Genomic DNA, 27,752 nt, shown 5'->3' with positions numbered 1-27,752 from the left:
TCTCGAACCGATCCGCACCCCATAGTCGGCTTGTTTATTTGCTTGAGAAGTTGTCTTGACAGTCAAGGTCGTTGCTTGACCCAGATCTTGAGGCTATTCAGAGATTCGAGCTTCTCCACCGCCCGCCCGCACCTGCACTCCGCATTCTGGCCACTCACAGCTCGTTTCACCTCGTTACCCTCTGACGCTTCTCTCCCGCCTGCAACCATTCCATTTACTGACGAGACCCGCACGCCACACATTCGACACCTTCTATTCGCTGTACCTGTACCCATCTCTGTGGTGCGTTTCGCGCCGTTAGCGTGTACCACTACACCACTACAGTACCTATCGCCGACCGCTATTCGCTGCCTTTTCGATTTTGGCTGCATTCAATCACAGCCTTGTCAACGCGACAAAGCCTTATCTGATCTTTTGTTCTTACTTTCCTCTTGTGTCGAGGCCGTGAATAATTTATTATTTCTTGCTTTGGTGGTCTTGAATGAAACACGGTCTGCATTAATCTTTCCGACCAACGTATAGTACACGCCATACAGTTACTTCCTAGGGCTGTTCGCTGCCTCATCATCTCTCGGCATGACTGCACCAGTCGGCGACACGTCTATGTCGCGATACGATTCATCAGCCGGCGAACTCTCGTCGCCTCCCTCTGGATCGCTTTCTGACCCCGGCTCACCATCACGGAACGGTTCGAGTAGTCGCCCACCACAGGACTACGATGAAATCGTAGTCGTTTCTAGCGACGGTAAATATGAACACATCGGCCACCAAAACCATGGTGACCGACCTCGACCTCCTCTGCCGCCGCAATCAGGCACGGGACCTGCTAAACGATATGCACTAGTCGATAACCAATGGGTGCAATTAACTGCCGCAGGTGTCCCTAGAAAGAAGCCGGGGCGTAAACCCGGGACCATTGTGAAGCCACGAACCTCAGACGCCGCTGATATAGCCAAGGCAACACGAAAGCCTCGAAAGCCCCGCGATCCCAATGCACCGCCCATGCCACGAAAGAGAAAGATTGCTACTGGTGATGGCGAAGAGGATGTTCCCTCAGACTCCAAGTCCCTCGCCGCGGCTGGGGTTACCATGGGGGGGCAGTCACATATCGCCGACGCCTCTAGTCTTTCAGTGTCTTCACCGGCTCAGCATCACCTTCAAACGCCATCATCATCTCACAAACCAGAGCAGCGTTATTCACCCAAGATGGCGAAGCGAGAGCACTTTGGCTCTATGCAAAGCCTTCTAAACTCGGACCCTCCCGCTGAACGGCCTTCCTCGCAACCGCAGTCCCAATCCAACAGTTCTACATCAATTCCTGTGCGGACAAGCGGCCAAAGTTACGATCCTATCCGTGGTAACTACGATCCAGTGCGCGAGACAATGGTCTCCCATAACTCTTACAACTCAGCTTCTGGGTCACCACGGGCTCCTTCCCAGATGCCTAACCGCTCGCCGACTATCGCAAGTCTTCTTGGTGGAACTGAATCACGCAGCTCGTATCAGCCACCGTCGAACCAGCCTCGCTTTCAGGCACCTGAGCCCTCCCAACCTCCATCACCATCTAAAGAGCCCCAGACAGCGTCGACACCGACACCAGCTCCTTCCGCACGACCGCCTGTGCAAGAACCTAAGAAGGATCCTGCCCCTCCGCCGCCCCCAGTTCAACGCCCTGTCATCAGGGAATCTAACTTTACGACGATCTCTAATGGTCCTGTCAAGAAATCATCGCCCAAGCAGAAACCCCATACTGGAGTTTCAACGCCCAAGACCGACAATCTGGATGACATGCAGGAAGGTGAAGGTCGTTCGATCCTCGATTTTGGTCGAGCCAAGCCGGGCGAAGAAGCCCAAGCCCCTACCATTATCCTCAGTGTACCTATCCAGCCCGGAGAAACGAACAGATATGTCAATTTCATGCGCATGGCCGAAGATCGATATGGATGGGACGCTCTTCACCCTCGTTTGGCTGCTAATCGGGATCGCAAGGCTCGAATCGCCGCGGCAGCTGCCTCCCTGGAAAAGGCGGAGTCTGGCCGCGAATCCGGCGACGAAATGTCCGTTGACCTCTCCGATGGCGAGGGTAGTAACCCCGACAACGGTGTAACCAGCGGCGCTGATGCGCAGGCCAAACCCAAGAAGAAGCGCAACTTCAAAGAGGACCAATACGATGTTGATGATGATTTTGTGGACGATTCAGAGCTTCTATGGGAAGCACAGGCGGCAGCAAGCCGTGATGGATTCTTTGTTTACTCAGGCCCCTTGGTGCCTGAGGTTGAAAAGCCAACTGCTGGGTACGTATCGTCATATTTTGCTCTTTCCGATTTCGTTCTAACAAGTACCAGTCAAGAGGGACCCCCCAAACGCGGACGCGGTGGAAGAGGCAGCCGAGGAGGTGGTAGAGGTGCATCAACTCGGGGTGGAGGTAGCACCGGTCGTGGAGGTGGCCCAGGATCTCGTGGCGGCTCTGTCACCAGGAAGCCTCGCATTACTAAACAGGAGAAGGCGCAGCGTGAGCGCGAGAAGGCGGAACGTGAGACCATGGCACAAATGGCCAAGACACCCACCCATAGTGGCTATTCACTGAACCCTACCACACCATCATTTGCCGTCAGTGAATTGGGCGCCTAGGCGGCGATCAAGTCAATACTCGCCGAACACTCCGAGCTTCCTCACCAACGTCCATATTGAGAAAGACGCCCTCAAACAGAAACGATAATGCTTCAGCACAAGACGTGCTTTTAATCGAGGTTCCGGATCACTCACACCCTTTCTGCAATTGGAACTGCCACAAGACCTCTCATTGTTTCTATTGGACTTGTATTCTTTGTCTTTGTTTTTATTTCTTGATGTTTGTTTTGCGGAGCATAGCTGGCCTGGTATGGCGTCCTTTTCGACGATTCCAAATTTGTGGGAGTATTGGAGTGCAAGAACTTTGTTTTTGGGATCTCGGGCGTTTCCATGGTTGCACATTGAATCGGTGTCGGGTCATGATTGAAGAGAGCAAGGATGACAGCCATCTGGCCTCGAACGACGATGGGTTTTGAAGCAGAACAGAAAACGCCAGGGCCGTTTCGGTGGCTTCCGCGTCCAGGGAACTGTTTTGCTGAAACTAGATGTTAGAGTAGGAGTTATCGAATGTAAAAATGATGAACAGTCCCATGACTTGGTACAACGACCTTCTAGTTAATCAAGATGTCTGGCCATGTGTACTTTGCGTGAGTATGACTTGTAGCTGCTTGGACGAGTCACTGTCTTCGACTTTGGCACTCAGCTACATCGGAAATATCTTTTCTCCTCTTGGATGGTTGAGCTCTATCTTGTCTATCTCCGCCTCAAGGTCACTTGAAAGCCTGCTGTTCACAAAAAGCAAAATACTAAAGGCAAATTGCTCACTTGACAAATGAGAAAAGATCTGCTGTACTCGCTTTTGCTCTTATCTCTGTCCTCTCTATCCCCTAACTCATAGAGAAGCTACTTCATCTTCCTTTCTGGCGACCACTATCCCACTCTTTCACCTTCGTCCAGCACGTATGCTAAATATCTTTAACCCCCAAGTAGAAAGAAAAACAACAACGCTCTTATGCGAGGCTGAATTCAGCCACCTCGCCCATCTCGTTCACAGCTTGCTCGCTCATCTTGTAAGAGGCGCGCCACCTCAGTTTGGCGCTTGTAACCTTTTGAGTACGGTTACCGGCGTGCCAAATCTGCACTTCTTGGGTAATGCCACGGCTCTGCTGGGGAGCGAGGTCACGGCCGGTCTGGGGCTTGAGCTGGAGTTCGTAGCCCTTAGGCAGAGGTCAGTGTCTAGTATGAATAGTTGTAGGATGAATATGCTTACCTTTGTAACAGCGAGCTGGAAGTGAAGCTCGCTGATAGGCTGTGGTACATTGTTGGAAAATGCAAAGATGATGTTGATGGCGTTCTCGTTACCAGGAGCTCTTCTAGCAATCATCTCAACCTTAACGTTTGTGTTGCTAACAGTAGCCTGGTGCTCCTTGGGCTTGCTAGGCTCTGCGGGCAGTGCTGAAGAAAAGCTCCATTCATCATCATCATTGGAAACTGCAACGGACTGCTGTTGAGGCGGCGCAGGAGACGCACGCTGAGAGGTCATGCTTCCAGCGCCAAGCATGGCAAAGGGGTCAGAAGCAGGTTGCGATAGGGGAGCAGGCTGTTGTTGAAGAGGAGGTTGCGGGGTGGTTGATTGGGAGACTGGCTGTGAGAAAGAAGCGAACTGTGAAAAGGGGGGAGGAGTTGGAGTTGACACCCGACCTCTGGCAGAGTTGTCTTGGGTCATAGAAGATAGAAGCGCAGGGCCTGGGATGTCTGATATGAGTCAGTATGTTAACAAGTCATGATTCTTTCAGTTATCACAACTTACTTTGGTTGGCACCGAAGCCTAGAGCAATGCCGCCACCCTGGCCGAAGCTGCCAGAATCTCCACCACCGATATCGAGACCAAGCAGATCATTCTCAAGACCTCCAGCGCCAAGAGCTGGAGCTGGAGCTGGAGCATTACCTGACTGAGCACCGTTGCTAGCATCGGCATCAAAGTCAATGAGCGACAGCTCATTCGCTGCGCTTGAAGATGCAGCCGCGGTCCCGGAGGAAGGAGGGGGAGCACCAGCAGCAACCTTGGCAGCGCCCTCCATATCGCCCTTCTTCATTAACTTGTACCGTTCGGCCGTTCGATGTATGCTATCGTTTATCTCCAAGAGTTTGGCAACGGCCTCATGATCGTCGGATTCCTCCTCACACATCTTCTGGATCTTAGGCTGTGCGCTTTGCAAGGCAGAAGCCAATTCACTGAAAACATCACCATCTTCCATTTGGTCGCCTGCCTTGAAAGAGTCCAGTCGCTCCTCTAGTAATCGTGCCTTGGCTTGGATCTTGGCAACCTCCTCAGCAGCCTTTGCACGGTAGTCAGTCTTTGATCGTGTGTCGTAGCCAGCCATGATCTTCATAAGGCGGTTGGCTTCTTGGAGGTCCTCAGGGGTACCGCGACGAATGAGCTCTTGAAGCTTGGCTGATTGTGCCTCTCGTTCCTCTTCCTCCATTTCTTCAGCAGATTTGAGGTTCTATTTGATGTAATCAGCATAGAAAACGCATAGATGTAAGTTGTTGGACTTACGTCGCTTGGATTTAGAACAGCAGCATCTTCCCTTCGCACCTCGGGAAAGACGTATCCCTTATAACTCAACAACCGGTGCATATCCCTGATAAATCCTAGGTCCTCCTTATAACGGCTCGTTTCACATATCGTCCCTCGCCATTCTTCAATCGCTTCGAGAATCTTTGCCTGGACTCGCGTAGGTCGCATTGGCGGACGCTCGGGGAATCTCCTGACAAGTTCATTGAGGAATTCTTTGGTACCGATCTGTAGATGAAAGGGATACCCGCAGTTCTTGACGCAAATATCGAGAAGCCCGATGGCGAGCAGGGCAACGTTGGGATTGCGATGATTAATGTAATTAACGATGGCAGTAGCAGCCTCCCGAGGAGCAGAGCCCTTCTTGGAGTTTATAAGATCGGAAATTTCGAGATTCAAAGCGAGATTGGGTTCGTAGTTCTCGGGACTGCAGGCAGCCTGGACGAAGCGCTGGAGCTGGGAAGGGGTTCGACCGGACGATGGCAAATCGCCCCAGCGGTCGCGAGCCGCGGCGCGAGCAGAAGCGGCCTCCATTGCGAAGGAGGAACGGGATCAACGAGTATGCAGATGAAGATGAAGCTATTTGGAGGTGTTTTGGCGCGCGCGAGTTGGTAGTAGAAGTGCACAGTATGAGGAGGCAGTGCTACATGAACCGAGTAAGAGGGTGAGCTGGTCAACTGAACTGGCCAGGCCTGGCCTGGCGTTTGGCGGGGGAAGCTGGAGCTTGATAGTAGTGCCTGACCGAATACGGTTCAAGGGACGAAAACGGCGTGAAGAGATAAAGAGAAAATATGACAATTTTCAACTATAAGACAGAATGGCCAGACTTTAACGAAGAGGCCATCAGCTCGTTGTCTTATCCCGCCTTAGGCTGTCTCTTTGTTGATCAAGTCATGTACTTGCAAGCCAGGGGGACAACGTACATGGAATTAGACACCTAGCACCACGATGACCTAGAGGTTACCAGTAGTATGATGGTGAGCTAGGCTGTACCAAGGTAAAGTGTGGCACTGTGGCGCTGCTGAGTATTCAAGATCAGCCACGTGATGGACTCAATTGCGCTTCACCCCTGTTCCATTACAGCGGTTGTCATAGTGCACTTGCCGCTGCTGAAGCCTTGAAGCCGGGCTTGGGCAACCTGGTTGTAGCCGGGCTGAAATGGGAAATGCCCCTCACCAAACTGCCCGGTCTAAAAAGAACTGAATAAGTTTACCCCACCATCAATCCTCATTGTCATCATCCATCACTTTTTGGAGGCAAAATTTAAAACCTTGACCAGACTTGCACAATCGATTATAATTGCACAAACTGTTCTTGAACAGTACGATCCTACAACTATTAAAAAATTACTGCTAACCATACAAAATGGTTCGCCATAAAAAGGACTTCACCTCCAAGGGCAGAAAGGGAGGCCCTACCCCACGTCGAGGACCCCGGCGTGAGGAGGAAGATGGCCCTGAATCTTCGCGCCCAGCTTTCAAGGCTGCGTGTTGGGATCTAGGTCATTGCGACCCCAAGCGCTGTTCAGGAAAGAAGCTCATGAAGCTTGGAATGATGCGCGATCTCCACCTTGGCCAACGCCATAACGGAGTCATCATAACGCCCAATGGAAAACGCACTGTTTCCCCTGCCGATCGCGAACTCATGGATCAGTACGGCGCTGCTGTTGTGGAATGCTCTTGGGCAAGAACGCAAGAAGTCCAATGGAACAAGGTCGGCGGGAAGTGCGAGCGATTGCTGCCCTATCTTGTTGCGGCAAACACAGTCAACTATGGCAAGCCCTGGCGGTTGAACTGTGTTGAGGCGCTGGCTGCCGCATTTTATATCTGTGGCCACCCAGACTGGGCCGAGCAGATTCTTGCGCCATTCTCCTACGGTCCATCCTTTCTTGAAATCAACTCCACCTTACTCAAGCGATATGCGGCGTGTGCCGACGAGGCCGAGATGAAAAAGACGGAAGAAGAGTGGATGGAGCAGTTAGAGAGGGAATATGCCGAGAGTCGAGAGGAAGGAAACGACGATATGTGGACTAGCGGAAACACAAATCGAAGACGCATGGAGCCCTCTGATGACGACTCAGATGATGACGAGGACGACAGCGAGGAGGAAGAGGGAAGTGTGGATGGTATTTATCTTGGCAAGAAACCGCCCAAGGCTGACCCAGAAGAGGAGGAAGAGGAGAAGGACCGCTACGCAATATCCGATGATTCGGACGACGAAGACGCAATGGCCGAAATCCGTCGCAAAGTCCTTGCCTCAAAGACGTTCAGTAACCCCAACGAACAAGAAGACAAGAAACCTGCCACAATTCCTAACCCACATCAGCAGCAGCAGCAATTCAAGCCCAACACCAGCGTTCAACCTGATTCAGACAACGAGAGGAGCGGAAGTGACGACGATGACGATGAGTTTGACAACATCATCGAGGCTACGCCCGTGACGGATCGGATCGGCCTGGCCAAGTTGGAAAAGGAGCGTTCCCAAGCTACTAGAACAACTAGAACGTTTTCTTCCAACGCGGTTGGAGCACCTTACAAAAGCTGATTAGTATATTGGCTATGTAAATATTGTAAAAAAGAATTAAACCTGCGACAATCGGAATGCCCCATATGGCGGATGAAGGTCCTTGAAATTGCAACTTTTCGTTGATGAAGCGTATATTTCTAGTGCTGTGGTATATTTCATATACATCTAGGCATCTAAATCCTATATTCTTCTCTCATCAGACCATATCCTCATATCAGGCAACTATTCATACAAGACTCCCAGAAGAGAGCCAACCCCTTTTTTGTTTCCTACTTATTCGTACATATTTTACAACGATATTATTACAGTGATCGTCTCTCCTTAATCTCCTCATATGTCTGGATTTGATCGTCGATCTCAAACTCCTCAAAGCCTTCAAGACCGATACCGCACTCGGTACCCTTGCCCATCTCCATGACATCTTTCTTGACATGCTTGAGCGTGTCGATTTTACCTGCAGATTGAATTAGTAAATCAAAGAACAATGGATATTGGTGGAGCGAATAAGAGAATATGGTTTGACTTACCATCGAAAATAACTTCTCCACGACGGATGACCTTGACTGTAGACGTCCGCTTAATAGCACCGTTACGAATTTTACAACCAGCAATATTCTTTGACAAACGTTTCCGAATGTTGATAGAAAACAGTTGTAGGACATCTGCCTCACCGAGCACTTTGTGCGTAATATTATAAGGTAGCAGATCCGAGAGAGCGCTCTTGACGTCGTCAACAACGTGGTAGATAACGCTATGGTCAATGATGCGAACGCCAGCTTCGTCCGCACGCTGGCGGATATGCGGGAGGATCGGGATGTTGAAGTTAACAATGATGCTCTTGGAGGCAGCAGCGTGGTCGACGTCGTACTCCGAAATAGCACCAACACCAGACCGTAGGAGTTTCGATTGGACTTCATTGTTGCCGAGTTCCTGAACAGTGCCACATACAGCCTCCACTGAACCAGCAACATCAGCCTTGACGATGAAATTCTGAAACGTGATGCCAGGTTCAGCCTTGGCAGGCTCCCCTTCGACACCCTCCTCTTCTGCTGCTGCTTCGGCTTCCTCTGCAGCAGCCCTCTCGCGTTCGCGTTGTTCTTGTTCGGCGAGTTGCTTGGAACTTTCCTGTCGCTCGGCCATTTCCTCGCGATACTCAACTGCTGTCTTGGCTTTGCCCTCGTCAGGTGCTTGGAGGACCATTTCACCGGCATCGGGGAGCTCACGCCAGCCAAGAACCTGAACAGGAGTTCCGGGTGGTGCCTCTCGGATATCGGCGCCAGCTTCATTCCGTAGACCTCGTATCCTGGCCCACGACTTGCCAGCAACAATGACATCACCAATGCGCAGGGTTCCTCGCTTGATGAGCACTGTAGCAGTCTTGCCAGTGTGCTTGATACTCGATTCAAGGACCCAGCCCTCGGCCATGCCATCTACCTCAGCACGAACATCAAGAATCTCAGATAATGTAACGATACTCTCCTCAAGATCTTCCATACCCTTACCAGTCTTTCCACTGACAGGAACAACTTGCACTTCACCACCATAGTCTTCGATTTCAACGCCGTGGCGAGCAAGATCAGCCTTGACTTGATCGACTCGGGCATCTTCTTTATCAATCTTGTTGATCGCAACGATGATAGGAACCTTGGCAGCCGTAGCGTGTTTCAGTGCCTCAAGGGTCTGTGGCATAACACTGTCGTCCGCGGCAACAACCAGCACCACGATATCTGTGACATTGGCACCTCGTTGACGCATAGACAAGAACGCAGCGTGACCAGGCGTGTCAAGGAAAGTAATTTGACTACCCGACGACATTTGAACAATAAAGGCGCCGATATGCTGTGTGATGCCGCCATGCTCCTGAGCAGCAATCGAAGACTTTCGTAGCCAATCTAGAAGGGTAGTCTTTCCATGATCGACGTGGCCCATAATTGTCACAACAGGAGGTCTGCTGGGTAACAAAGATGGATCTTCTGGTGCTGGTCGAGGTCGGAGATCGCGCTCAGAGCCCGTGTCCACCGTAGGGTCGAAGCCATATTCTTGAGCAACGAGAGCAGCCGTATCGCCAGTCATTATGGTCTCCTCCGTGATTTCCTCGAAGCCCATAGACTCCAAATCGTGTAAGAAGTCTGCGATACGAATTTGAAGAGCACTAGCCAGATTGGAAACACCGATGTACTCTGGGAGAAAGATAGGCACTGGTGCGGCTTCGGCGGCAGCTTCCAGGTGCTTCTTGGCATCCTTTTCGGCCTTCTTGCGCTGTCTGCTTTCCCACCGTCTAATCGCATCCTCATCCATATCCTCGTCTTCGTAGTTGTTCTGGCGTACATTCTTTGGGCGCTTGTTCTTCTTATCTCGTTTGTTGCGCTCTTCCTCCTCCTCTATCTCGAAGCGAGACTTACGCCTTGGTTGATCTTCCAATGGCTGCTGGCCCTCCGTGGACCATGAGCCATCGCTTTGAAGGACAGATTGGTATTGTTCAGTGACGTTGGGGGCAGGTCTGTTGCGAATGTTTGTGACACGAGTTTCAAGTTCATCCCAGAAACCACCCTCTTCGCCTTCTGCTTTCTCCCCGACTGATCTCCTCGAGCGCTTCAGTTGACCCCAGACAGCTTCGCTGTTACCCTGGCTCGTCGATGGAGGAGGATTTTGGGCTTGTGCTTCTGATTGCTTTTCTGCGGGCTTCGCTTCGGCTTGGCTCTGTATTAGAGGTACATGCGTGTCTATCTTTCGAGAGCTAAAAGCTCCCCAGGTAGGGGTGGCTGGCTTGGGGGGTTCGTTGGTAGACCAAGCTCTGGGTGTCGCTACTAGCGCTGGTGCTCGGTCTGTCTTGAAGGCTTCGGCAAGGATGGAACTCGATAACGGGCTGGACGAAGGCTTCACCTCTTGGCTCTGCTGTGGTTGCGGCGTTTGCTGCTTCTGCTTGATATTATTGTTGTTCCTGTCGTTAAATCGACCCGATTGCTGGTTTCCTTTTGCCCTCTTGTTTTTTTCTAGGCCTCTTCCATTGCCTTGGCCCTGATTTTGAGATACGTTCTGAGCAGCTGGCGATGTCTTGGCGTTGTCCTTCGCTTGTGCCTGGGCAGGCTTCGGAGGCGGCCTCTTGAGAGGCAGCCCCATCTTCTGACGAGCTTCAAGCTCGTGAGGAAGCAGTTCGACAGACTTTTTTGTAGTTTCTGTCACCGGCTTCTTCACAAACGCCCCAAATGACCCCAATCCAGCTCCAAACCCTCCAGGAAAACCCCCGCCGGGGAAACCACCCGGCTTGTCACCATCATTAAGTCCTCGGAGCGCAGAAGTCGTCGAAAGGGAACGCACGCCAGATATTTGCGCCAAATGGCAAGACAATAGCCCGGTGGCTCTGTGGGGTGTTATTGAAGCTGTGATGCTGGAAGCATGGCGATCTCTAAGCTGCGAGTCCCTCGGCGAAAGTTTGTGGCGGCAGAAGGCGCATACGTAGGAATTGCCGCGCTCCTATATTTTATAAGCTAATTGAGAGTAACAGAAGAAGTTATGTGATACTAACCTGAAAAGTACGAGCTCTCAACATTGCCACGGAAAGGGATTGGCAGGCCAGAAGCAAAACCAATTCAACATTGACTTTGAAACGAATGTGCTAAAGTGCCTTCTGTAAGTGTAGAAATCCATCAGATCTTAGTGGAGTAAGTCCTTGTTAGCCATAGCGGGCAAACGCTCGGCGCCGGGATTGTCCGCTACTGGACAATTAAATGCAGGGCAATGCCTGGTGAAGCGTCAGGTTTTTGACCATTTGTTAGTGAGCAAAGATGGAGGTGTAAAATTCAAAAAATTCAATTACAAGACAGAACAGTTGCGTATATATGCTCAAGATCTTTTGGGACTTTTTTTTAACTGTTTCCTTGAAAAGTTACAGAACAAGACATATCTTCGATGGTCAGTGTCTATATCCAGGACAGTATCCAGCTTTTGTGGAACCACTAGAACGTTCACCTCATTCTTCGAGAACACATTTCCAATCACCAATGAAACTACAACCTCCTGCCTAATCATTCTCACCACACATCAATCGGGTTTCACCTCACAAAACACATACGAAAATCAAACACCACACTTACCATGGCTCCCAACAAGAGAACAGGAAAACAAAAACGTGCTCATTTCGTCGATAAAAAGAATGAAGCTCCTCCCTCACCTTTCAAGCGGCCCCCTGAAGCTCTGGAGCCATTCATCCAGTCTCTAGATGAGAAGCACGTCTACGTCACACACATAGACAACAAACCTGCCGAATTCAAGCGGAAGATCTTCCTTGTACCCATCGGTATGAACGTTGTAGTCGTTCTTCTCTTTATTCTGCGCATGTGGTGGATCGCCCCCTGGTACTGGCAGCTGCTCATGACAGGTCTTGGTCATGAAAACGAGACAACTTGGGATACTACAAACTCAACATGGACTCAAATTGCCTGGGAGGTCGGAAAGCGATCTGGGACTATGCTTATCGACTTTATTCTCTTCATCTTTGTTTGGCCGTGGCCTGTGGAATTCGTCGCCGGACAAGCTCGCGGTAACCCTTGCCAATGGCGGTGGCAGGTTGGCTTTCGCGAACAGGAGATTTACGTGCGTCGAAGTCGAGAATGGGACCAGGCTCTCACCGATGTTTTGGAGGATGCGGATTCAAAGAAGATCCTGGTTTCTTACGTCGACAATGCAACTTCCCCTATTCTCCAGGAGCAAAAGACAGGATATCTTCTGATGAACGCCTACTGGGATCTCGACTGGGCACGCATGGTAATTGCGCACCGTCTAGTCGACAAGAAGGAGCTTGCTCTTGAGGCTTTCAAGAGTGTCGTTCTTGTTCACCATGCTGCCTACGGTTGGATGTCCTACGATGTCCGTGGTAGCGGCGCTTCGAGTGAGGACGAGCGACGACGACAGGTCTTTGCTTTTCGGGATGCACTTACCAAACTTGGAAAAGAAAACCTGTTTTATCGCTGGGTTGAAATCGTGCAATTCGAGGCGACACAGCCTGGTGGTTTTGGTCCCAAGGAACAAGAGGTTGCAGCTAAGAAGATCCGCGACTTGTTTGAGCAAGAGAACATTAACTTTGACGATCTTTGGAAGAAGAGTGTTGGCTCATTGCCATCATAGAGGGGCATAATTACAAGCGTATTAAAAGGGGAGGCAGTATTATTACACGCAGTATAGTCTACTTAATTCAATAACGATAAAGGGGCGTCTACAGTTACAGTGATTATAAACATAAAAATAACTAGAAAAACTAACCAAAAAAAATCATACGCCCAGCGTTTCCTACTCCGATGACAGCGTGAAACCTACTACGCGTCCCGTGCTTTCGCGTGGGATATTTCTTTGGCCATCCTTAGATCCTCGGTCGTCAAGTCAGGCTGGGCGTCCCCAGACGCTGACAAGGCCAGGGGCTCTACAGGTCCTATGAGGGGGATTTGCGTTGGGGCACAAGGCGTAGGAAGCTCGAACCGCCGTGCGGTTCGAACCATCACCACTCAGGCAGAAACCCGAGCGATGATTCCCTTACACCACTGTGCCCCCAGGGACCCCCCGCTGTCGATAAAAGTCAAGTTGTGATGATACATAAAGCTTTGTTGGGCGCGCGTGCAGCTATGGGATGCAGGTGGCATGCAACTGGCGGATACTTTGGTACCTTGGTGAGGAAAAGCACACCGGGACCAACAGCGAGAGGCTGAGCATTGGGATCGAAAAGCATATGTTCAGATCAGCCTCCATGGTGCGGATTGGACTGGTAAAGAATCCTGGTGACGAATAAGATCGGCTCCATATTGACAGACATGCCTATACCAGTCGTTGGTGGGTTGAACAGAGGCAATTCCCAAGAACAAACAACTGTCCTCAGAGAGAAAATTGGCAAACAAATGGCAGCTCGGGTCATCTTGGCCAAGGAGACATTGTAGCCATACGAAGATGACATATAAGCCAATGTTCATACAAACATTGCCCATGCAGCCCTAACTTCAGGGAGCTGGATAGTGACCAAAAGGTAAGAACCGGGCGCTCTTATTTCATGTGTTCCAGTATTTGGCTTGAATGGTATGTTCAACATCGACGTTGTATATGTTGGGGTCTTGTGGTCAGGATGGTCAGGATCATCCAGCAGATAGCGGATAAGAAGAGCCTTACGAGGCGGCCACGACACTGGAGGATCCGAATCGAAGAAACATGTTGCTGCAGTAGGCTCAGATTATTACCTCAAAGACTTGACGTTACCAGCTGCGTCCAGGTTGGTGGTGTTTCAAGCCAGAATCAACTATCAGAAGCTCAAGGCAATTGTTTGATGATGGTATGAAGTCGAAATTGTGTGTGGTGGAGATTCGTGTCCTGTCTCGGAAGCTGACTAACAAGCGTGTATCCACGTATTAGTGGAAGGTGGGTTTGAGTTGCACCTGCCTCCTGCGGAGAATCCCAGTAAAAAGAGGGCAAGCAGGAGCTTTGAGTTTACCTCCTAAGCTTTGACTTCGTAACTACTAGATAATATCTACATGTATTGTGCTTGATGGAACCGGATATAGGGTGGCGAATTGATATCTTTTTGTTATAAGCGAGGTCTTGCTTCATCTGGAGCTCAGTCACATGAAAATTGGGGTTCTGCAGACATGGTCTGAGCAAGGCAGAATGCTGACTGACTCCAGAAAGAATGGACCTTTCTGAAGGATTGAGGATCAGCCATCCTGGTTGGACGTTAAAGAGAGGTTCTTAACTTTGTGGTTGGCTGTGCAGGTTGGGTTAATCAGTTAGGCACCCTTCCAAAACTATTGCATGAAGTACTTTATACAAGGAAGACAATTAGAGGTCGGTTGAAAGACTTTCTAGTAAGGGATGTCTTTACTGTTGACAAGTTTGGCTTGAATAGGCTGATGGGTGTCAAAATCAGTTGTTTCTCTCCCTCCCTGCACCATGTATTTGTCCCATGGAAGGGAAATCCCTTAACCTCTCTTGTATCACAGTGTCGACCTCTTTCTAAGCAAGTTTCAATCTTCCCGAGGCTACGAGCAACTTTCATGTATGTTCAATTGATTTCCATAATAAATGTCAACTGGCTATTTCCATCACCAACCGTTGTCAATACTTTACCAGCCTGCTAGGTGCCTCACACTTTAATAGTAGATACATGCTGGATGTATGCATAAGACCTTCGTTTTTAGTCTTTGTAGGGAAGAAAGGCAATAGCATATCACATCAGTCAGCTCGGAATTACTTATCAAAGAAAAGTGTTAAGATTGAATTAGATTAATGCTTTTGACATTATCAATCAACTGGCATTCTCACATCAATAAAGCCTCCCTTGCACAAAGGGTTAGGTCCCTCAACTCAACGGCTCAGCTGGACCAGCTATTGGCTGGCACTGCTAATAAGGTACATTTTACTTCCATACAGGGCAATCCAGTACAACTATACGGAGCTCCAAGCCCCCAGCCCCAAACCCCTAAATCTGGCCGCGCAACTAGCCCCGTTCAGCTCAGTCAATCATGTTCCAAGACCTGACCTCAAACTACTAGACCGTGCTGTGCTGTACCCCTTCAACCTCATCTTGACAAAAAAAAGGCTTTGCTGCTTCCGCCGCTCCCTCTCCTTGGCCTTCGATTCTTCCCCCCCAGACACCAAAGATAAAACATATCTACCTCTTCGAAATGTCCTCGGGATTGACGCGACGCCGCGGTGCGGGCGGCGCAGGACCTGCGGGTGAAGGCGACTCCAGCAATGGCGCTGCCCCTAGAACAAGCACACCCAGCGCCAGGGACAACGGTCCCGAGACGAGCTACGAGAACTCAGAAAATGGCCACAAGATCGCCTTCGACCCTCGAGACATTAGCGAGAGTGCTGAGCGAAGCAAGCAGCCCAAGCTCACCCTCATGGAGGAGGTGTTGCTACTTGGCCTCAAGGATAAGCAGGTAGGCTAGCATATATGCCCATACACGTGCCCTTTGTTCTCTGGCACCACGATACAATACAGACAGCTCTAACATTTGACCTCTCATAGGGCTACCTCTCTTTCTGGAACGACAACATTTCTTACGCCCTACGAGGATGCATCGTCATCGAGCTGGCCTTCCGCGGTCGCATTGCAATGGAAAAGGACGCTTCGAGACGTCGATTCCCCCTCGCAGACCGCAACATCGAAGTCATAGACGATACCCTCACCGGCGAGGTTCTCCTTGACGAAGCCCTTAAGATGATGAAGCAGAGCGAAAAGATGAGCGTTGCAACCTGGATTGATTTGATGAGTGGTACGTCGCCCAAGCAATATCCCTGCCAAATTTAACAACGTCGCTGACTCCTTTTCGCACAATAGGCGAGACCTGGAACTTGATGAAGATTGGGTACCAACTCAAGCAGGTCCGAGAACGACTCGCAAAGGGCCTTGTCGACAAGGGCATCCTCCGTACCGAGAAGCGCAATTTCCTCCTCTTCGACATGGCCACCCATCCCGTCGCTGATGGCGGTGCCAAGGAGGAGATCCGCCGCCGCGTCCGCACTGTCCTTACCCAACGAACCGTCGTCCTCAACGGTAGCCAGTTCCTACCCGAGTCGCTCGAGTTTCGTTATATGCGCACCATCGCCATGGTTTGCGCCGCTTACGCCGCTAATGTCCTCGAGAATGCCCTCGCATCCCTTGGTCATGAGGCTCGCGAGAGAGCCTTTGCGCAGACCGACGACCTGCTCGCTGACTACAGTCAATGGCCATTCGGCAAGAAGGCCACACAGAACGGCATTGGGGCCAACTTGCCTCAACTTATCAACGAGGTGGGTATTTCGTTTCATGAGAGGTTTCATAACTGACATTAGCTACAGGAGGTCAACAGCGGTAAAGACAAGGAGCTCCAGCTCGAGGTTGTTTCAGCTTGCTTGAGTGTCTTTACTCGACTCGACTCCCTTCTATAAATGTACCGACGCAGGTTGCATGCGTATCCGCTATCGCCAAACACGATGCTTGGATTACATCCTCGATCGACTATCTGACGTCCTAGTCAGGCCAAGCTCTTTCCCCCAAATCTCCGTTTCAACTATCCGATCCTAATCCCTCTTTCGAACCTTTTTCACGACATGACTTTGATGACAACATTCTCATGGCCCCCCTTCTCACAAATACGATAGCAGCACGAGTCCCTACACGCAATCACTACAGTATGGAGTAATTCAAGGGAAATTGGAATTTTGCCCCAACTCAACTAAACCGGGTTGTGGTTCATTCCACGCGTCAAGAGCTTAGAGCTTGGCCAATTGACTAGGTAGCTCAGCGGAAACCTCTCTGGGTGTGTGTTTAACCAAGTGTTGTTGGCGGTCTGCACACTTCTAATCCACCCCAAAACTTCTTTTAATGTCCTTTTTATTTTTGTCGAGGCTTATCTATTCTTCCTCTTTCTACCGGTTTTGGGAAACAAAAAAAGGAGATGGACGAGATGACTCTGACTCGAACTCGAACTCTGTTGTGTATATGTCTGCTGTGTGCTGGTGTGCTTCTGGGAGGCTAGGGATAAGGGACGAGATCCAGACCGATGCGTGAAGCGTAGCCGTTGCTGTTTTGTCGTTGAAACTGGGTTTGGTGTTATCTGTTGTAATGAAAAGAAAAATACCACAGACAACTTCTGTTTTTTACATAATGAGGGCGTCTGTTTTTCCAGAGGATAATTGGTCTCTTCTCTCGCTATTTGTGTTGCATCTGGTGATGTTGGGCTCTATATGATGATTATGAAGAGAAGGGTAGTCACAAGAGGAGAAAGGATAAAAGTCCGAAAAAATACTTGGGAATTTGCACTACTAGGTAGGCTTGGAAGCTTAACGACTTCTAGTATTGACAGCGCGGTCCAGACATGTTTTTTTTCACTTTCATGTCTAAATACAAATGAATTATGAACACTATCAAATGCGTCTTGAGCGTCATCACTCCTAAAATTCCTTATCATGCTTCTTCTCCTTTTTGCCGATCGGAACTCCGCCAGCGCCGTGTATCTTGATTATATCAAAGAGTAAAAAAATCAATCAATCAATCTTTTTCTTCATCTCTGCTCTTCCTCAAGCTTATTTCTTCCCACCCTTCTTTCCACCTCCAACACCCATGGTGCCCTCGAAGCCGGGACGGCCCTTCTTCTTAGCACCGGCGGCACTGCCCTTCTTCTTCTTCTTACCAGCCTTGCCTAGAAGCTTGTCGTCGCGGCGTGCGCGCAGGTTCTCTTCTCGCTTGCGCTGGCGGTCCTTTTGGGATTGCTTAACACCATCAACTCGCTCGCGCCAGGCCTTCTCGCTCTTCTTCTTGGCAACTTCCTTTCGCTTGACGGCGCGCTTGAGGAGAGCTTCATCATCACGAATCTTCTCACCCTCTGCGCGACGGCGGGCTGTCAGCCAGACGTCCTTCTCGGCGATATCGGCTCGCTTCTCAGGATCAAGCTCTTCAAGGCGCTTCTTCTGGTTCTGGACCTTGATGAGGGCTGTCTTGGGATCCGAAGGTCCCTTCTTCTTGCCCTGAGTCAGGACATGACCGAGATCGCGTGAGAGCTGAGCGCCATCGCCAAAGGCAACGCGACCAAAGGTAAAATTGCTAGCATTCTCGTCGAGCTCGACAGCAGGGCTCATAATACCGGGCGAGTTGGATACCAATGCCTCTTCGCGCTTGCGTTGCTCTTCCAGCTTAGCTTGCGCGCGCATCTCTTGCTTGTGAGCTTTTCGTTGCTCTTGCTTCTTTCGTCTCGACTCGATAAGCTCTTGGCGTGTACGAATGGGCTTTCCATCAGGGCCATCTGCTTTTCGGGCAGCACGAAGAGCCTCGATCTTGGCAGCAAGACGCGCTCGGATAGCAGTAGTGTCGGCGGGGAGCTTGATGTGCTTGGGCTTTTCGGAAGGAGTGACGGTTGATGAGATAGAAGTAGTAGTGCTAGCAGGGTCGGTGGTTGTCTCTGCAGGAGCTGGTGTGTCAAACGTTGGGGAGTGTGGCTCGGATTCGTGACTTGAATTACCGCTGGTCTCATCCATGCCAGAAATGTCCATGGGCAAAACTTCGCCATCGCCGCCAGTTGTTGTCTCCTCCTCATTCGCCTCCTCTTGCTTCTGCGCCTTGGTGGAAGGGGGTTTTGCCTGCTTTTTGGCGGCTTGCTTCTGAGCTTTTGGTGTGGGTGCTGGCGCAGCATTGGTCTCAGTTTTGGGTGTATCTGCCTTGGTCGTCTTCTGTTCCTTCTTTTCTGGCTTCTCAGTCTTTTTTTCCTTCTTCTTCTCCTTTTTGGCCGCTCTCTTCTCTTCTCTCCTTGATAGCTTGGAACTTTGGGTCACTTCAGCTGATTCCGCGGGCTCTTGATCATCGCTTTCGTCCTCGTCGAGCTTCTGCTTCTTGTTGTTCTCGGTCTTGGCCGCCTTGAGACCCTCGCCCGGCCTCTCGCTGTCTACACCGGGAACAGGCTCGTACTCCTCCCAATCGTCATCATTGTCGGCTCCATCTTGCTGCTCCATCTCGCGCAGCTTGCGTTTGTTCTTGGCACGTTCATCCATAACCTCTTTGGCGTTTCGGTTCAGCTCGCTATCAGGATCCAGCTTTCCTCGACGGGCGGCGGCGGCTTCCTCCTTAGTCTGCTTCTTCTTGTTCCATTGATCCTATGGTCGAATTAGCCTTTTGTTGCGCTTGTTATTAAGAGCATAAGGTGACGAGAGGTGTGTGATATAATCAAGTAGGTGGCAGATGTGTATGAATCGAAATCGAGATAAGGTTCGCTTCACATACGCTTGTGTCTTCACCGTAGTACATCTTGGCGGGTATGAGACTCAGAATGCCATCAAAGGCATTTGACTGGAGCCGCAGGCGGTCCTACAATAGTCAAGGTCAGCTCAAATGCTTCCTATCGCTATGTATCCAAAACTTGGATGATGACAGGCGGGGCATAGGGCGACTGGTAGAACGTACCTTTACTGAAGACTCGGCCATATTAAATGTCCTGTTCGGTCGGATCAAACACTGAAAGGTATCTCGGGATTGCAGGTATTGGTCGGGAGCAATTATTGAGATGATTCGTCGCTCTCGACAATAACAAGAGGTTGGAAAAAGAAGGCTCGGATGGCGATTTGCTGCCTCAATTTTTTGGGGAGGATCGTTGTAATTTTTTTTTTCCTGCTAACGACCGGGCCTTGCACTTTGTGTGGGGAAACCCGACAACCTGAAGGCGGTCGATCCACCATTGGAAGTTTAGCACGGTTCGGCCGTGATACGTACCGACTACGCTATGTTCAGGGTCCCAATGTCTTTTGGGAGCCTCATAATAAGCTCAGAGACTGACCTCGGGCTTAACGGGAAAAGAACACGCTCACAGGTGATTTAAATTCGTCTTCTAGAAGTTCGAGGGTGGTTTTTCCACTAAACGAGACCAATATGATACTGACGTTCAAGAACTACTAGCTTTTCATCTTGGACTTTGCAAGTCGTCAAGTCTCTGCCCAGGATGCACTTTAGGCTTTTGAATCTAGCTTGTCGATTCAAAAACTCCCCAAAGTTCAATAATGCTCTACTGCTCCTTGGTATGGAGAGTGCGAACATGTCATCAAGTCCAAACGCCCGGCTCGTTGTCGTGCAAGGATGAATATGGGGAATCTAAATACTTGAACTACTCAATATAATTCCAATACATATGTTTCTTAAGAACTTCCTTCTGCCAACTTTGTGACGGAACGTTGAATCAACAAGAGGGCACGGCTTGTGTGAGCAATCGCTCTAAGCACATTAGAAAACTGCAACACCACAGGATTAGCACAAGTGCCGTGGATGAATATGGACTTTCAGGTCACAAACTGTCTTTTAAATCGTATCTGGAACATGTTGCACAATTCCATGTTCTAACTGGAAACAAGCAGGATTTATTCATTGATCATAATCGTCAAGTCTGTCATAATCTATCCTCTATTTCTTCTTGCCCTTCTTTCCGAGAGCAGCCTCTCGTTTGCGGGCCTCTTTCGCCTCGAACTCGGCTTTCTTGACATTTTCTTGCTCCTCCCTCTCTTCGCGCTCAGCCTAAACAGTATTAGTACAAACAGTTTGGCTGGAAAGAATATTAATATTGGGCAACTTACTTGTCTTCGGGCAGCATCAAGGGCACGCTGCTCACGAATAGCCTTGAGACGTTCCAGATCGGCCTTGGAAGCGTCAGTCTTACCCTGGGCCGTCAGGCGCATGTGCCTCTCCTTGGCCGCTGCAGCCTCGAGGGCCTCGCGCTCACGTCGAGTAGGCGCCGCCTGCAAGTTCTCCATGTCTTCTGTAAGTTCATCGACTCCCGCGGTAGCCTGCTTGCGTGCCTTCTTGGAGTGGTTGGGGTTGGCTGGCATATCGTCGTCAGAGTCGCTGTCGCTCTCGTCAGAGTCGCTTGAGGGTAGATCGCCGACCTCGACTGTCTTGGCCTTCGATCTGGCTATCGCTGCCTCTTTGCGGGCCTTCTTCTCGGCTTTGCGAAGTTCTCGCGACTGCTCTTGTGAAAGTTCCTGGGCAGGACCGGCATCTGCAGCATCATCGCTGTCCTCCTCTTCAGAGGATTCCTCCTCGGAAGATTCCTCTTCGTCACCCTCGTCCTTGTCATGATCAACAGCCCACATGCTGACTTCGTTTCCATCGGCATCGAGAGGTCGAATATCGCGAGAGAACTTCTTGCCACCTGCGCTTGTTAGCATTCTTATGGCGTATTGGGGCGTAAATGATAAAGATCAGACGTACCTCCTCTGGCGGGCTTTCTGAATTTTCCTCCTCGGCCACGAGAGCCTGATCCAGGGGGGCCACCGGGAGCCATGATGGGCGATTTGTGGTAAGTTGTGTAGGTGAGGTGAGTTTGCACGAAGTTAAGCAAGCTTGTCAGGATTCTTGTTGATTATCTATTGTTTGAAATGGGATGTTGTTTGGTGATCAAACTTGTTCTGAGGCGGGGTAGCGGGGTAGCTAATGATGGCAGCAGCTTTTTGATCGAGAGACTTCAAAGATCAAGGGATGCTGTTAATCAGGAACTATCGGGGGACTACCTTTTATATGAGTCAAGGGTAACCTGTGCTACCAAAAAACTAATGGGGATGCGCTGATATTTCTAAATGCTAATTTAGGTAAATAGCATATACTTTATGCAAGACGTATTGTGTCAAATAGGGAAAGCTTCAGAGTGAAGAGATAGAAGCAAAGAGACATCATACCAAGGACTTCAGGAATAACTCTTCTATTATGCCCATTTTTATGACTCATGTAGGATACTGTTCTATTCACACACGTTTCACTGAGTATTCTGCTCTTAATGTTAAACACCTGTCTAGAGTATTTAGTACGACATATGGAGCTGAGGCACCCAAGTCAAGCCAAGGCAAAAGGGACTTGTGAGTCAGGAACAGGATAGGCCAAGCACTCCACAGGCCGTTGAGGTCATTGAACGAATGGGACACTCCCGGTTTGTCGTGTGTGGGTGTTTATCGTAGCACTAAGGCACGTAAGTGCTACTGTGTACCTGCTGTGAATGGATGCTTGCATGACAGGCTGTTAGCCTTTTTTGTCCATAATGCACACGACACCAACAAATTTTCTATGCCTAAAGAATTACATGTGCAATTGTACGACGTGGTCAGGCCTTCCAAAGCAACTGTAGCAAATTCCTGTGACAATTCAATGAAACCCTGATGAAATTCCAAACTCAATCAGTGGCTTCGCATCGCCTTACAGCCAGGATGGACCTAGGGACGGATCTTGATCTTTCGGCGCATCAATATTCCGCATCCGCTCTTCCAGATGCCCCACCCACGTAAACAAAACCACCTCGAGTGAGCCGCAATTTGATTTCTTTTTTTCTTTTCTTCTTCAACCTACTAGAAAAACTGAATCCTTCAAATTCACTCTGGCTCCCATTACACCATGGGGGTACTTGGAGGGGAAACTGGAGGAAAGATGAATTCACCGCTGACACTTACCCTCTGTCCTGCTTGTAGCTTTTGCTGCGTTGGGAGAGAGAAATTTTGACGCGGTACATACCACTTCTTTAACACTCTTTTGTTCTCCGAGATACGACAAATATCGTACGTAGTACCTAAACCAGGCGGATGTGCCCGGCTGTAGAAAAATCTGTATCGGCTGGGGTCCACCCCTGGGCAACATGTGCACTGGTCTTTGAACCGCTGCTTTTCTGGCTTGTCCTGGCCTCACATGTTCATTGGACGGGAGATGTACTACTGGACCGCTCATTGCGGATCTTGGGCAGTCCCTACGAAGGTGTGAAGTCTACGGCTTGACAACGTGAACGCTTAAAGTTATAGCGCCCTGTCGCTTCTCAAACTCAAACCATATGAGCATCAGGGATATTCTTTGACACAACCTGACACAGATGTTGCCACTTTCAGTACTTGGGGTAACTATAGGGTAAATGGCAGACTTTTCTCTTTGAGACGTGCAAGCTGGAGAACAAATTACCACCCGCGTGCTCCCGCCACAGTAGTTTGTTGTCTCACTTTTTATTCCCTAACATTGATTTTCTAAGTAGGAGCGTTCTATGGCGTTCTTTGATATAATGCAGCTTAATACAATACGATGCTCGCTTCAAACGTTGTCTCTTCCATTTTGCGCAAGACAATGATGTTCAATACATTCCACTTGTCTGGACTATATTCCATCTTGCATATCCTGCACTTCTCACGTTTTCGACATCTGTCGATAGGCCTTGCCCCTCCCCCGCATACCTTCCATCGGCTTGATCCTTTTAATACAATATGGCTAGTATCCTAATCTGGCTCTCGTATGATGAATAAGCGGGTACATCACGGTATGCAAACTATTTGCGGACTCTTAGGATACAAGTCAGTGACTTTCAAGAATTTGGGATGGGAATATACGTACCTTGGACAAGTTAGATCACGAGAGCAACCGTTATTTGTTGGTGGAACGATGCCTAAGGAGCATCAAGGCATTCAAAAACCAAACCCTCCTCATCTTGATAAAGCCTCCAAAACATCATCGAGTCTTTTCCTCTTCTGCTTTCTCAATGCTAAAACAGGCGCTGAACGCTCCGAAGCTACCAAGCTGGGTCCCTTCTTAGGAATCGGCGCTGGTTTTACGATCGCTGCACCTCGACCAGCAGCGTCTCGTGCAAAAGTGTATCTTCGTGTTGCGAACAACCCCCTGCTGACGTACGATGGTCTCGTGCCAATGCCACCGTACCGAGAACTGTGTCCTAGATGAAGGCAGGCAAGTGGTCGCGAAGGCAGAACAAAAGGACCAGCCACGGCTTTTGTGGAGGGACGAGCACCGCGAGCCTTCAAGTCTTGATCCGAACTTAACTGTCCTAGAAAGGAGTACAGCCAAAACGCCCAGGGCTCGAAAGCGACGCCATGGCATGCACGAGCTTCTCGAGATGCGGCATCAGTATCCCACGAGGGTGTCTGTACCTTTGCTGTATCAGTAAGGTAGTCGAGAAGAGGCGGTGCTTGATGCTCTTGGACGAATTTGACAGCACATCGAGAGTCGCTACATAACGAGACCAAGTCGTTGTCGATACTCGCCGCAAGGTCACGAAGAGGCTTACTCCTGGTTTCCTCTAGCGGCGCGAACAACATGAGATATCGTAATAGTGAGTCCTCTAGCCCGGATGGTGCGTCGTCTTGTTCCCACCCATTCTCCAACGCTGCCTCGTAGCTCCTAGTCCAATCCTCCCTTGCGCCCATGACGTCGTACAGAGCAAGAGAAGGGAACTTGGACACCCACTTGAGAGATTCGTGTGTTGTGGACTGATCGCCCCATATTCTTAATATACGTAGCAAGGGGAACGGGTCCTTCTTCTCAGTCCACCCCCGGACGAGACGATCCGAGACGCGTGGGAAGACAATCCGGAGCTCATCGGCCGGTTGGATGAGTTCAAGGGCACCAAGATTAGGCATGTCGGCTAGACATAGCAGATCATGAGTGCTGAAGGAGCACCCACCCGTGAGAACAAGGTGTGTAATGAAGTCTGTGGGTGGTGCTGTTAAGGGCTGGGTATAGCGGGTGAGATCGGTGCCAGGACGACAGATATGTTGCCGAAAGCGGTACAGCCCAAGAGTTTTGTCATCCTGATCGTTCATAAGGATTTTTGAAAAGATCTTCCATGCATGAAGACACACGCCTCTAGTAGAGAATCAGTCTTCTATGCCCTAAGGTATTCCGCACCATCCGCAACACCAACTGACCTAGCTTCTAGATACCGCCAAATGCGCCACAGCATATTACTTGGAATACTCTCGAGATGTGCCCCAGAACGAACCTTGCCCATGTTATCTGCAAGGACACTGATGGCCATGTCTACTAAAGGACGAGGCCCATGCGGCCCACGAGCTGTAAAGGGGGGATATGGACGACGCCGACTCCAATCTGCCGAGTCCTCATCAGATTCGGCGAGAGCTCCTCGAGACATGACATATTCTGTAAAGACCTGGCCTGAAGTTTGGTCGAACATAGCTGATAATACTAGAGACAATAAAAGCCATATGAGTTTTTGTGCAGAGCTTGAAGGCAGGTGAAGCGCTTACTGTGCGAGGTTGTAAGGGTGGCAAGGTTATTAGAACCCGCTTGGTGAGAACGCGTTTGGTGGAATGCCATCTCACTAAGATGCCTGTCGTGAGTGATACGGCTAGGTACTCAGCTTCAAAAACACGACTTCAAATTAGAAAGTGGAGGAGTAATTAATTAAAATCCATAGTCATGCACAGTCTCTTCATTTATTTATAACATTTATTTATTATTGTTTGCCGCTCTGAAATCTTCTTACTCTCCTCACGCCGTCTAAGCAGTCCGTTTATCTTTTTTCCTTATAGTGACGGGAACAAGCGAAGCCACGCATGCATGGCTTGACAACGGCTGCTCTGTGATCCGATGGCTTCAAATAGCATTCGGCTTGCTTCGATACTCAACTTGATGATTCAAACCCGGGTAATTATTCACCAGTCAATACTTTTCCAATAATCTGCGCTATAGTATCCAATCGTAATGTCTTTCCTTCTCTTAATATTGTATCATTTATAGCATGGGCTTGAGGTCCTCGGAAACGTGGAAGGGAGCTTCGGTCTTGCTCTTAATTTCGTCAACAGTGACGCCGTCAGCGATCTCGATGAGGGTAAGGCCCTTGGCAAAGTCAACGTCGAAGACAGCCTAGAACTAGAGTTAGTACATTGCCGGGCATTAGAGGGCAAACGCAGATAAACTTACCAGCTCAGTAATGATTCTTGACACGCAAGCGGGTCCAGTCAGAGGGAATGCGCACTTCTTAACAATCTTGGGGTTGCCCTTCTTGTCTGTGTGCTCCATTGTCACAACGACCTTGGTCTCACTGGGGTTGCTGACAAGATCCATGGCACCACCGAAGCCCTTGACCTTTCCGGGAAGCATCCAGTTGGCCAGGTCGCCATTGGCGCTGACCTGCATGGCTCCTAGGATGGTGAGGTTGATGCGACCGCTGCGGATCATGCCAAAGCTCTCCTCGCTACCGAAGACGGCGGCACCAGGCTTGAGAGTGACAGTCTCCTTGCCAGCGTTGATCAGATCAGCGTCTTCCTCGCCCTTTTGAGGGTAGGGACCCAAGCCAAGAATACCGTTCTCAGACTGGAGCTGAACCTCGACCTCAGGACCGACGAAGCCAGGAGCAAGCATGGGCATACCGATACCCAGGTTGGCGTACATGCCGTTCTTGAACTCCTTAGCAGCACGGCGAACAATGCGCTCACGCTTGGCAGCTGTGTCGCCAGAGCCTAGAGCCTTTGTGGCCTCGGGATCGCTGGGGTCCTTGGCGAAGGTGTACTTTTCGATCGACTTCTCCTCGGTACTCTGAATGACACGCTTGACGTAGATGCCGGGCAGGTGGACGGCCTCAGGGGGAATCTCACCGGGCTCGACGATGTGCTCGGCCTCGACAATGGTCATCTTTGCGTTGCGGCCCATGGCGCCATTGAAGTTGTGTGCGGCAAGACGGAATTGGCAGTTGCCGAGCTTGTCGGCCTTGTAGGCCTTGACGAAGGCGTAGTCACCGGCAATGCTCTCCTCAAGCAGGTAAGACTTTCCATTGAAGACCTTGACGTCCTTGGGGCGAGAGTAGACATCGGGAGAGCCGTCGGCCTTGTTGCGCAAAGGAAGCTCACCGGTCTGGACAACAGTACCGAAGGCAGCGGGGGTATAGAAAGCAGGCACACCCTTTCCACCAGCGGCGCATCGCTCAGCAAGAGTTCCCTGAGGGGTCAGCTCTAGCTCGACCTCACCAGTAAGGTACATTTTCTCAAAGGTCTTGTTCTCGCCAATGTAACTAGCAATCATCTTGCTGATCTGCTTGGTCTTGAGGAGTCTGCCGAGACCAAAGTCATCCGTACCGGCGTTGTTTGACACAGCTGTTAGACCGGTGATATTAGGCTTCTCGAGGACCTCGTTGATGAGGGAGTCGGGGACACCGCAGAGACCGAAGCCACCGCAGAGGAGAGTCGAGTTAGGCTTCATGTCCTTGAGAGCTTCCTTAGCTGAGGGGAAGACCTTGTTGATCTCGGCGCGACGAGCAGTCGCTGAGAATGATCGCGCAAGAGCGGCATTGGGCTTGGAGCTGTTAGTATGTGCCTAGAATCGCATGATGCGCGCTTGATCATGAATAAACCTACGTTGACGGGGCTGCGAGCGAAAACTCGAAGAGTCCGTAACCGGAAAGCTGTGGAGGACATCTTGTTATGTGTGGCTGGTGAGAGAAAGGGTGAGAAGATGAGAAAGCTTTCTGTAAGCTACAATGTATGCTAATTCGGAGATCTATTAAGCTTCATGCACCGGAGATTCCTTTATAATAGGAATTGGAGTGAAAGAAGGTAGATGAAGGATAATATCAGAGAAAGAGGGAGAGAGCTTGAGCCGAATGACGATAGAAATCGGCGGGCCGTTGGCGGGGGATATCCGTTTATGAAGGCCGGTGCTGGCCGTGGGTCCATCTCCGTGAAGCATCTTCCTGAGCTTGAGCGTAAACTCGGAAGCAGGAATCGGCATTCGGGAAATCGTGGGGAAGCCGATGACAGGAGCAAGTCGTAAAAGACTCTCACACCGTGATGGACAGCGCTACACGGCGCAATC

General features: G+C 50.1%; 10 protein-coding genes across 10 annotated transcripts; 4 read left to right on the top strand and 6 right to left on the bottom strand.

Moving 5' to 3' along the window:
• Window positions 1–576: 576 nt before the first annotated feature.
• On the top strand, window positions 577–2,631 carry EDB82DRAFT_530313 (uncharacterized protein; the record flags this gene model as incomplete). The annotated part of the gene is made up of 2 exons (XM_065609221.1): window positions 577–2,294; window positions 2,346–2,631. 2 exons carry the CDS (start codon window positions 577–579, stop codon window positions 2,629–2,631), a joined length of 2,004 nt encoding a protein of 667 aa, XP_065463487.1.
• A 950-nt stretch (window positions 2,632–3,581) lies between these two features.
• Window positions 3,582–5,683, bottom strand: EDB82DRAFT_480926 (VHS domain-containing protein; the record flags this gene model as incomplete). The annotated part of the gene is made up of 4 exons (XM_025738902.1): window positions 3,582–3,788; window positions 3,842–4,326; window positions 4,382–5,078; window positions 5,132–5,683. 4 exons carry the CDS (start codon window positions 5,681–5,683, stop codon window positions 3,582–3,584), a joined length of 1,941 nt encoding a protein of 646 aa, XP_025593617.1.
• Window positions 5,684–6,341: 658 nt separating this feature from the next.
• Window positions 6,342–7,921, top strand: EDB82DRAFT_338082 (uncharacterized protein). Its single transcript, XM_025738901.2, has one exon. It carries the CDS (start codon window positions 6,515–6,517, stop codon window positions 7,691–7,693), a length of 1,179 nt encoding a protein of 392 aa, XP_025593616.1. The 5' UTR covers window positions 6,342–6,514; the 3' UTR covers window positions 7,694–7,921.
• EDB82DRAFT_338081 (uncharacterized protein) lies at window positions 7,922–11,305 on the bottom strand. The gene is made up of 2 exons (XM_065607506.1): window positions 11,202–11,305; window positions 7,922–11,149 (listed from the first exon to the last, which is right to left on the bottom strand). Exons 1-2 carry the CDS (start codon window positions 11,223–11,225, stop codon window positions 8,150–8,152), a joined length of 3,024 nt encoding a protein of 1,007 aa, XP_065463486.1. The 5' UTR covers window positions 11,226–11,305; the 3' UTR covers window positions 7,922–8,149.
• Window positions 11,306–11,461: 156 nt separating this feature from the next.
• Window positions 11,462–12,837, top strand: EDB82DRAFT_516453 (uncharacterized protein). The gene has a single exon (XM_025738899.2). It carries the CDS (start codon window positions 11,771–11,773, stop codon window positions 12,797–12,799), a length of 1,029 nt encoding a protein of 342 aa, XP_025593614.1. The 5' UTR covers window positions 11,462–11,770; the 3' UTR covers window positions 12,800–12,837.
• A 2,220-nt stretch (window positions 12,838–15,057) lies between these two features.
• On the top strand, window positions 15,058–16,803 carry EDB82DRAFT_337999 (Golgi phosphoprotein 3-domain-containing protein). Its single transcript, XM_025738898.2, has 4 exons — window positions 15,058–15,594; window positions 15,684–15,930; window positions 15,996–16,447; window positions 16,496–16,803. Exons 1-4 carry the CDS (start codon window positions 15,334–15,336, stop codon window positions 16,583–16,585), a joined length of 1,050 nt encoding a protein of 349 aa, XP_025593613.1. The 5' UTR covers window positions 15,058–15,333; the 3' UTR covers window positions 16,586–16,803.
• Window positions 16,804–17,521: 718 nt separating this feature from the next.
• Window positions 17,522–19,836, bottom strand: EDB82DRAFT_516447 (surfeit locus protein 6-domain-containing protein). The gene is made up of 3 exons (XM_025738896.2): window positions 19,590–19,836; window positions 19,410–19,493; window positions 17,522–19,282 (listed from the first exon to the last, which is right to left on the bottom strand). The coding sequence occupies exons 1-3, from the start codon at window positions 19,608–19,610 to the stop codon at window positions 17,723–17,725; spliced, it is 1,665 nt and encodes a 554-aa protein (XP_025593612.1). The 5' UTR covers window positions 19,611–19,836; the 3' UTR covers window positions 17,522–17,722.
• A 529-nt stretch (window positions 19,837–20,365) lies between these two features.
• Window positions 20,366–21,613, bottom strand: EDB82DRAFT_337943 (casein kinase substrate phosphoprotein PP28-domain-containing protein). The gene is made up of 4 exons (XM_025738895.2): window positions 21,381–21,613; window positions 20,747–21,321; window positions 20,469–20,687; window positions 20,366–20,407 (listed from the first exon to the last, which is right to left on the bottom strand). Exons 1-3 carry the CDS (start codon window positions 21,451–21,453, stop codon window positions 20,577–20,579), a joined length of 759 nt encoding a protein of 252 aa, XP_025593611.1. The 5' UTR covers window positions 21,454–21,613; the 3' UTR covers window positions 20,366–20,407; window positions 20,469–20,576.
• A 2,001-nt stretch (window positions 21,614–23,614) lies between these two features.
• On the bottom strand, window positions 23,615–25,116 carry EDB82DRAFT_530305 (uncharacterized protein; the record flags this gene model as incomplete). The annotated part of the gene is made up of 2 exons (XM_025738894.1): window positions 23,615–24,788; window positions 24,851–25,116. 2 exons carry the CDS (start codon window positions 25,114–25,116, stop codon window positions 23,615–23,617), a joined length of 1,440 nt encoding a protein of 479 aa, XP_025593610.1.
• Window positions 25,117–25,210: 94 nt separating this feature from the next.
• EDB82DRAFT_562381 (uncharacterized protein) lies at window positions 25,211–27,355 on the bottom strand (the record flags this gene model as incomplete). The annotated part of the gene is made up of 3 exons (XM_025738893.2): window positions 25,211–25,808; window positions 25,866–27,233; window positions 27,296–27,355. 3 exons carry the CDS (start codon window positions 27,353–27,355, stop codon window positions 25,677–25,679), a joined length of 1,560 nt encoding a protein of 519 aa, XP_025593609.1. The 3' UTR covers window positions 25,211–25,676.
• Window positions 27,356–27,752: the final 397 nt, after the last annotated feature.

This window comes from Fusarium venenatum (genome assembly GCF_020744135.1).
Source record: "Fusarium venenatum strain MPI-CAGE-CH-0201 chromosome Unknown EDB82scaffold_4, whole genome shotgun sequence".
In the NCBI taxonomy this organism is placed as follows: domain Eukaryota; kingdom Fungi; phylum Ascomycota; class Sordariomycetes; order Hypocreales; family Nectriaceae; genus Fusarium; species Fusarium venenatum.
The sequence above is the reverse complement of the archived record's forward strand: the minus strand, read 5'-3'. Positions and strand labels throughout refer to the sequence as shown.

Coding starts and splice junctions, on each gene's coding strand:
- EDB82DRAFT_338082 (XM_025738901.2), top strand. CDS start 6,515: ATGGTTCGCCATAAAAAGGACTTCACCTCCAAGGGCAGAAAGGGAGGC.
- EDB82DRAFT_338081 (XM_065607506.1), bottom strand. CDS start 11,225: ATGTTGAGAGCTCGTACTTTTCAG. Junction 11,150..11,201: donor TGAGAGCTCGTACTTTTCAG/GTTAGTATCACA, acceptor TATAAAATATAG/GAGCGCGGCAATTCCTACGT.
- EDB82DRAFT_516453 (XM_025738899.2), top strand. CDS start 11,771: ATGGCTCCCAACAAGAGAACAGGAAAACAAAAACGTGCTCATTTCGTC.
- EDB82DRAFT_337999 (XM_025738898.2), top strand. CDS start 15,334: ATGTCCTCGGGATTGACGCGACGCCGCGGTGCGGGCGGCGCAGGACCT. Junction 15,595..15,683: donor TTGGCCTCAAGGATAAGCAG/GTAGGCTAGCAT, acceptor GACCTCTCATAG/GGCTACCTCTCTTTCTGGAA. Junction 15,931..15,995: donor CTGGATTGATTTGATGAGTG/GTACGTCGCCCA, acceptor TTCGCACAATAG/GCGAGACCTGGAACTTGATG.
- EDB82DRAFT_516447 (XM_025738896.2), bottom strand. CDS start 19,610: ATGGCCGAGTCTTCAGTAAAG. Junction 19,494..19,589: donor TGGCCGAGTCTTCAGTAAAG/GTACGTTCTACC, acceptor TGACTATTGTAG/GACCGCCTGCGGCTCCAGTC. Junction 19,283..19,409: donor ACTACGGTGAAGACACAAGC/GTATGTGAAGCG, acceptor ATTCGACCATAG/GATCAATGGAACAAGAAGAA.
- EDB82DRAFT_337943 (XM_025738895.2), bottom strand. CDS start 21,453: ATGGCTCCCGGTGGCCCCCCTGGATCAGGCTCTCGTGGCCGAGGAGGA. Junction 21,322..21,380: donor CAGAAAGCCCGCCAGAGGAG/GTACGTCTGATC, acceptor TAACAAGCGCAG/GTGGCAAGAAGTTCTCTCGC. Junction 20,688..20,746: donor TTGATGCTGCCCGAAGACAA/GTAAGTTGCCCA, acceptor AATACTGTTTAG/GCTGAGCGCGAAGAGAGGGA.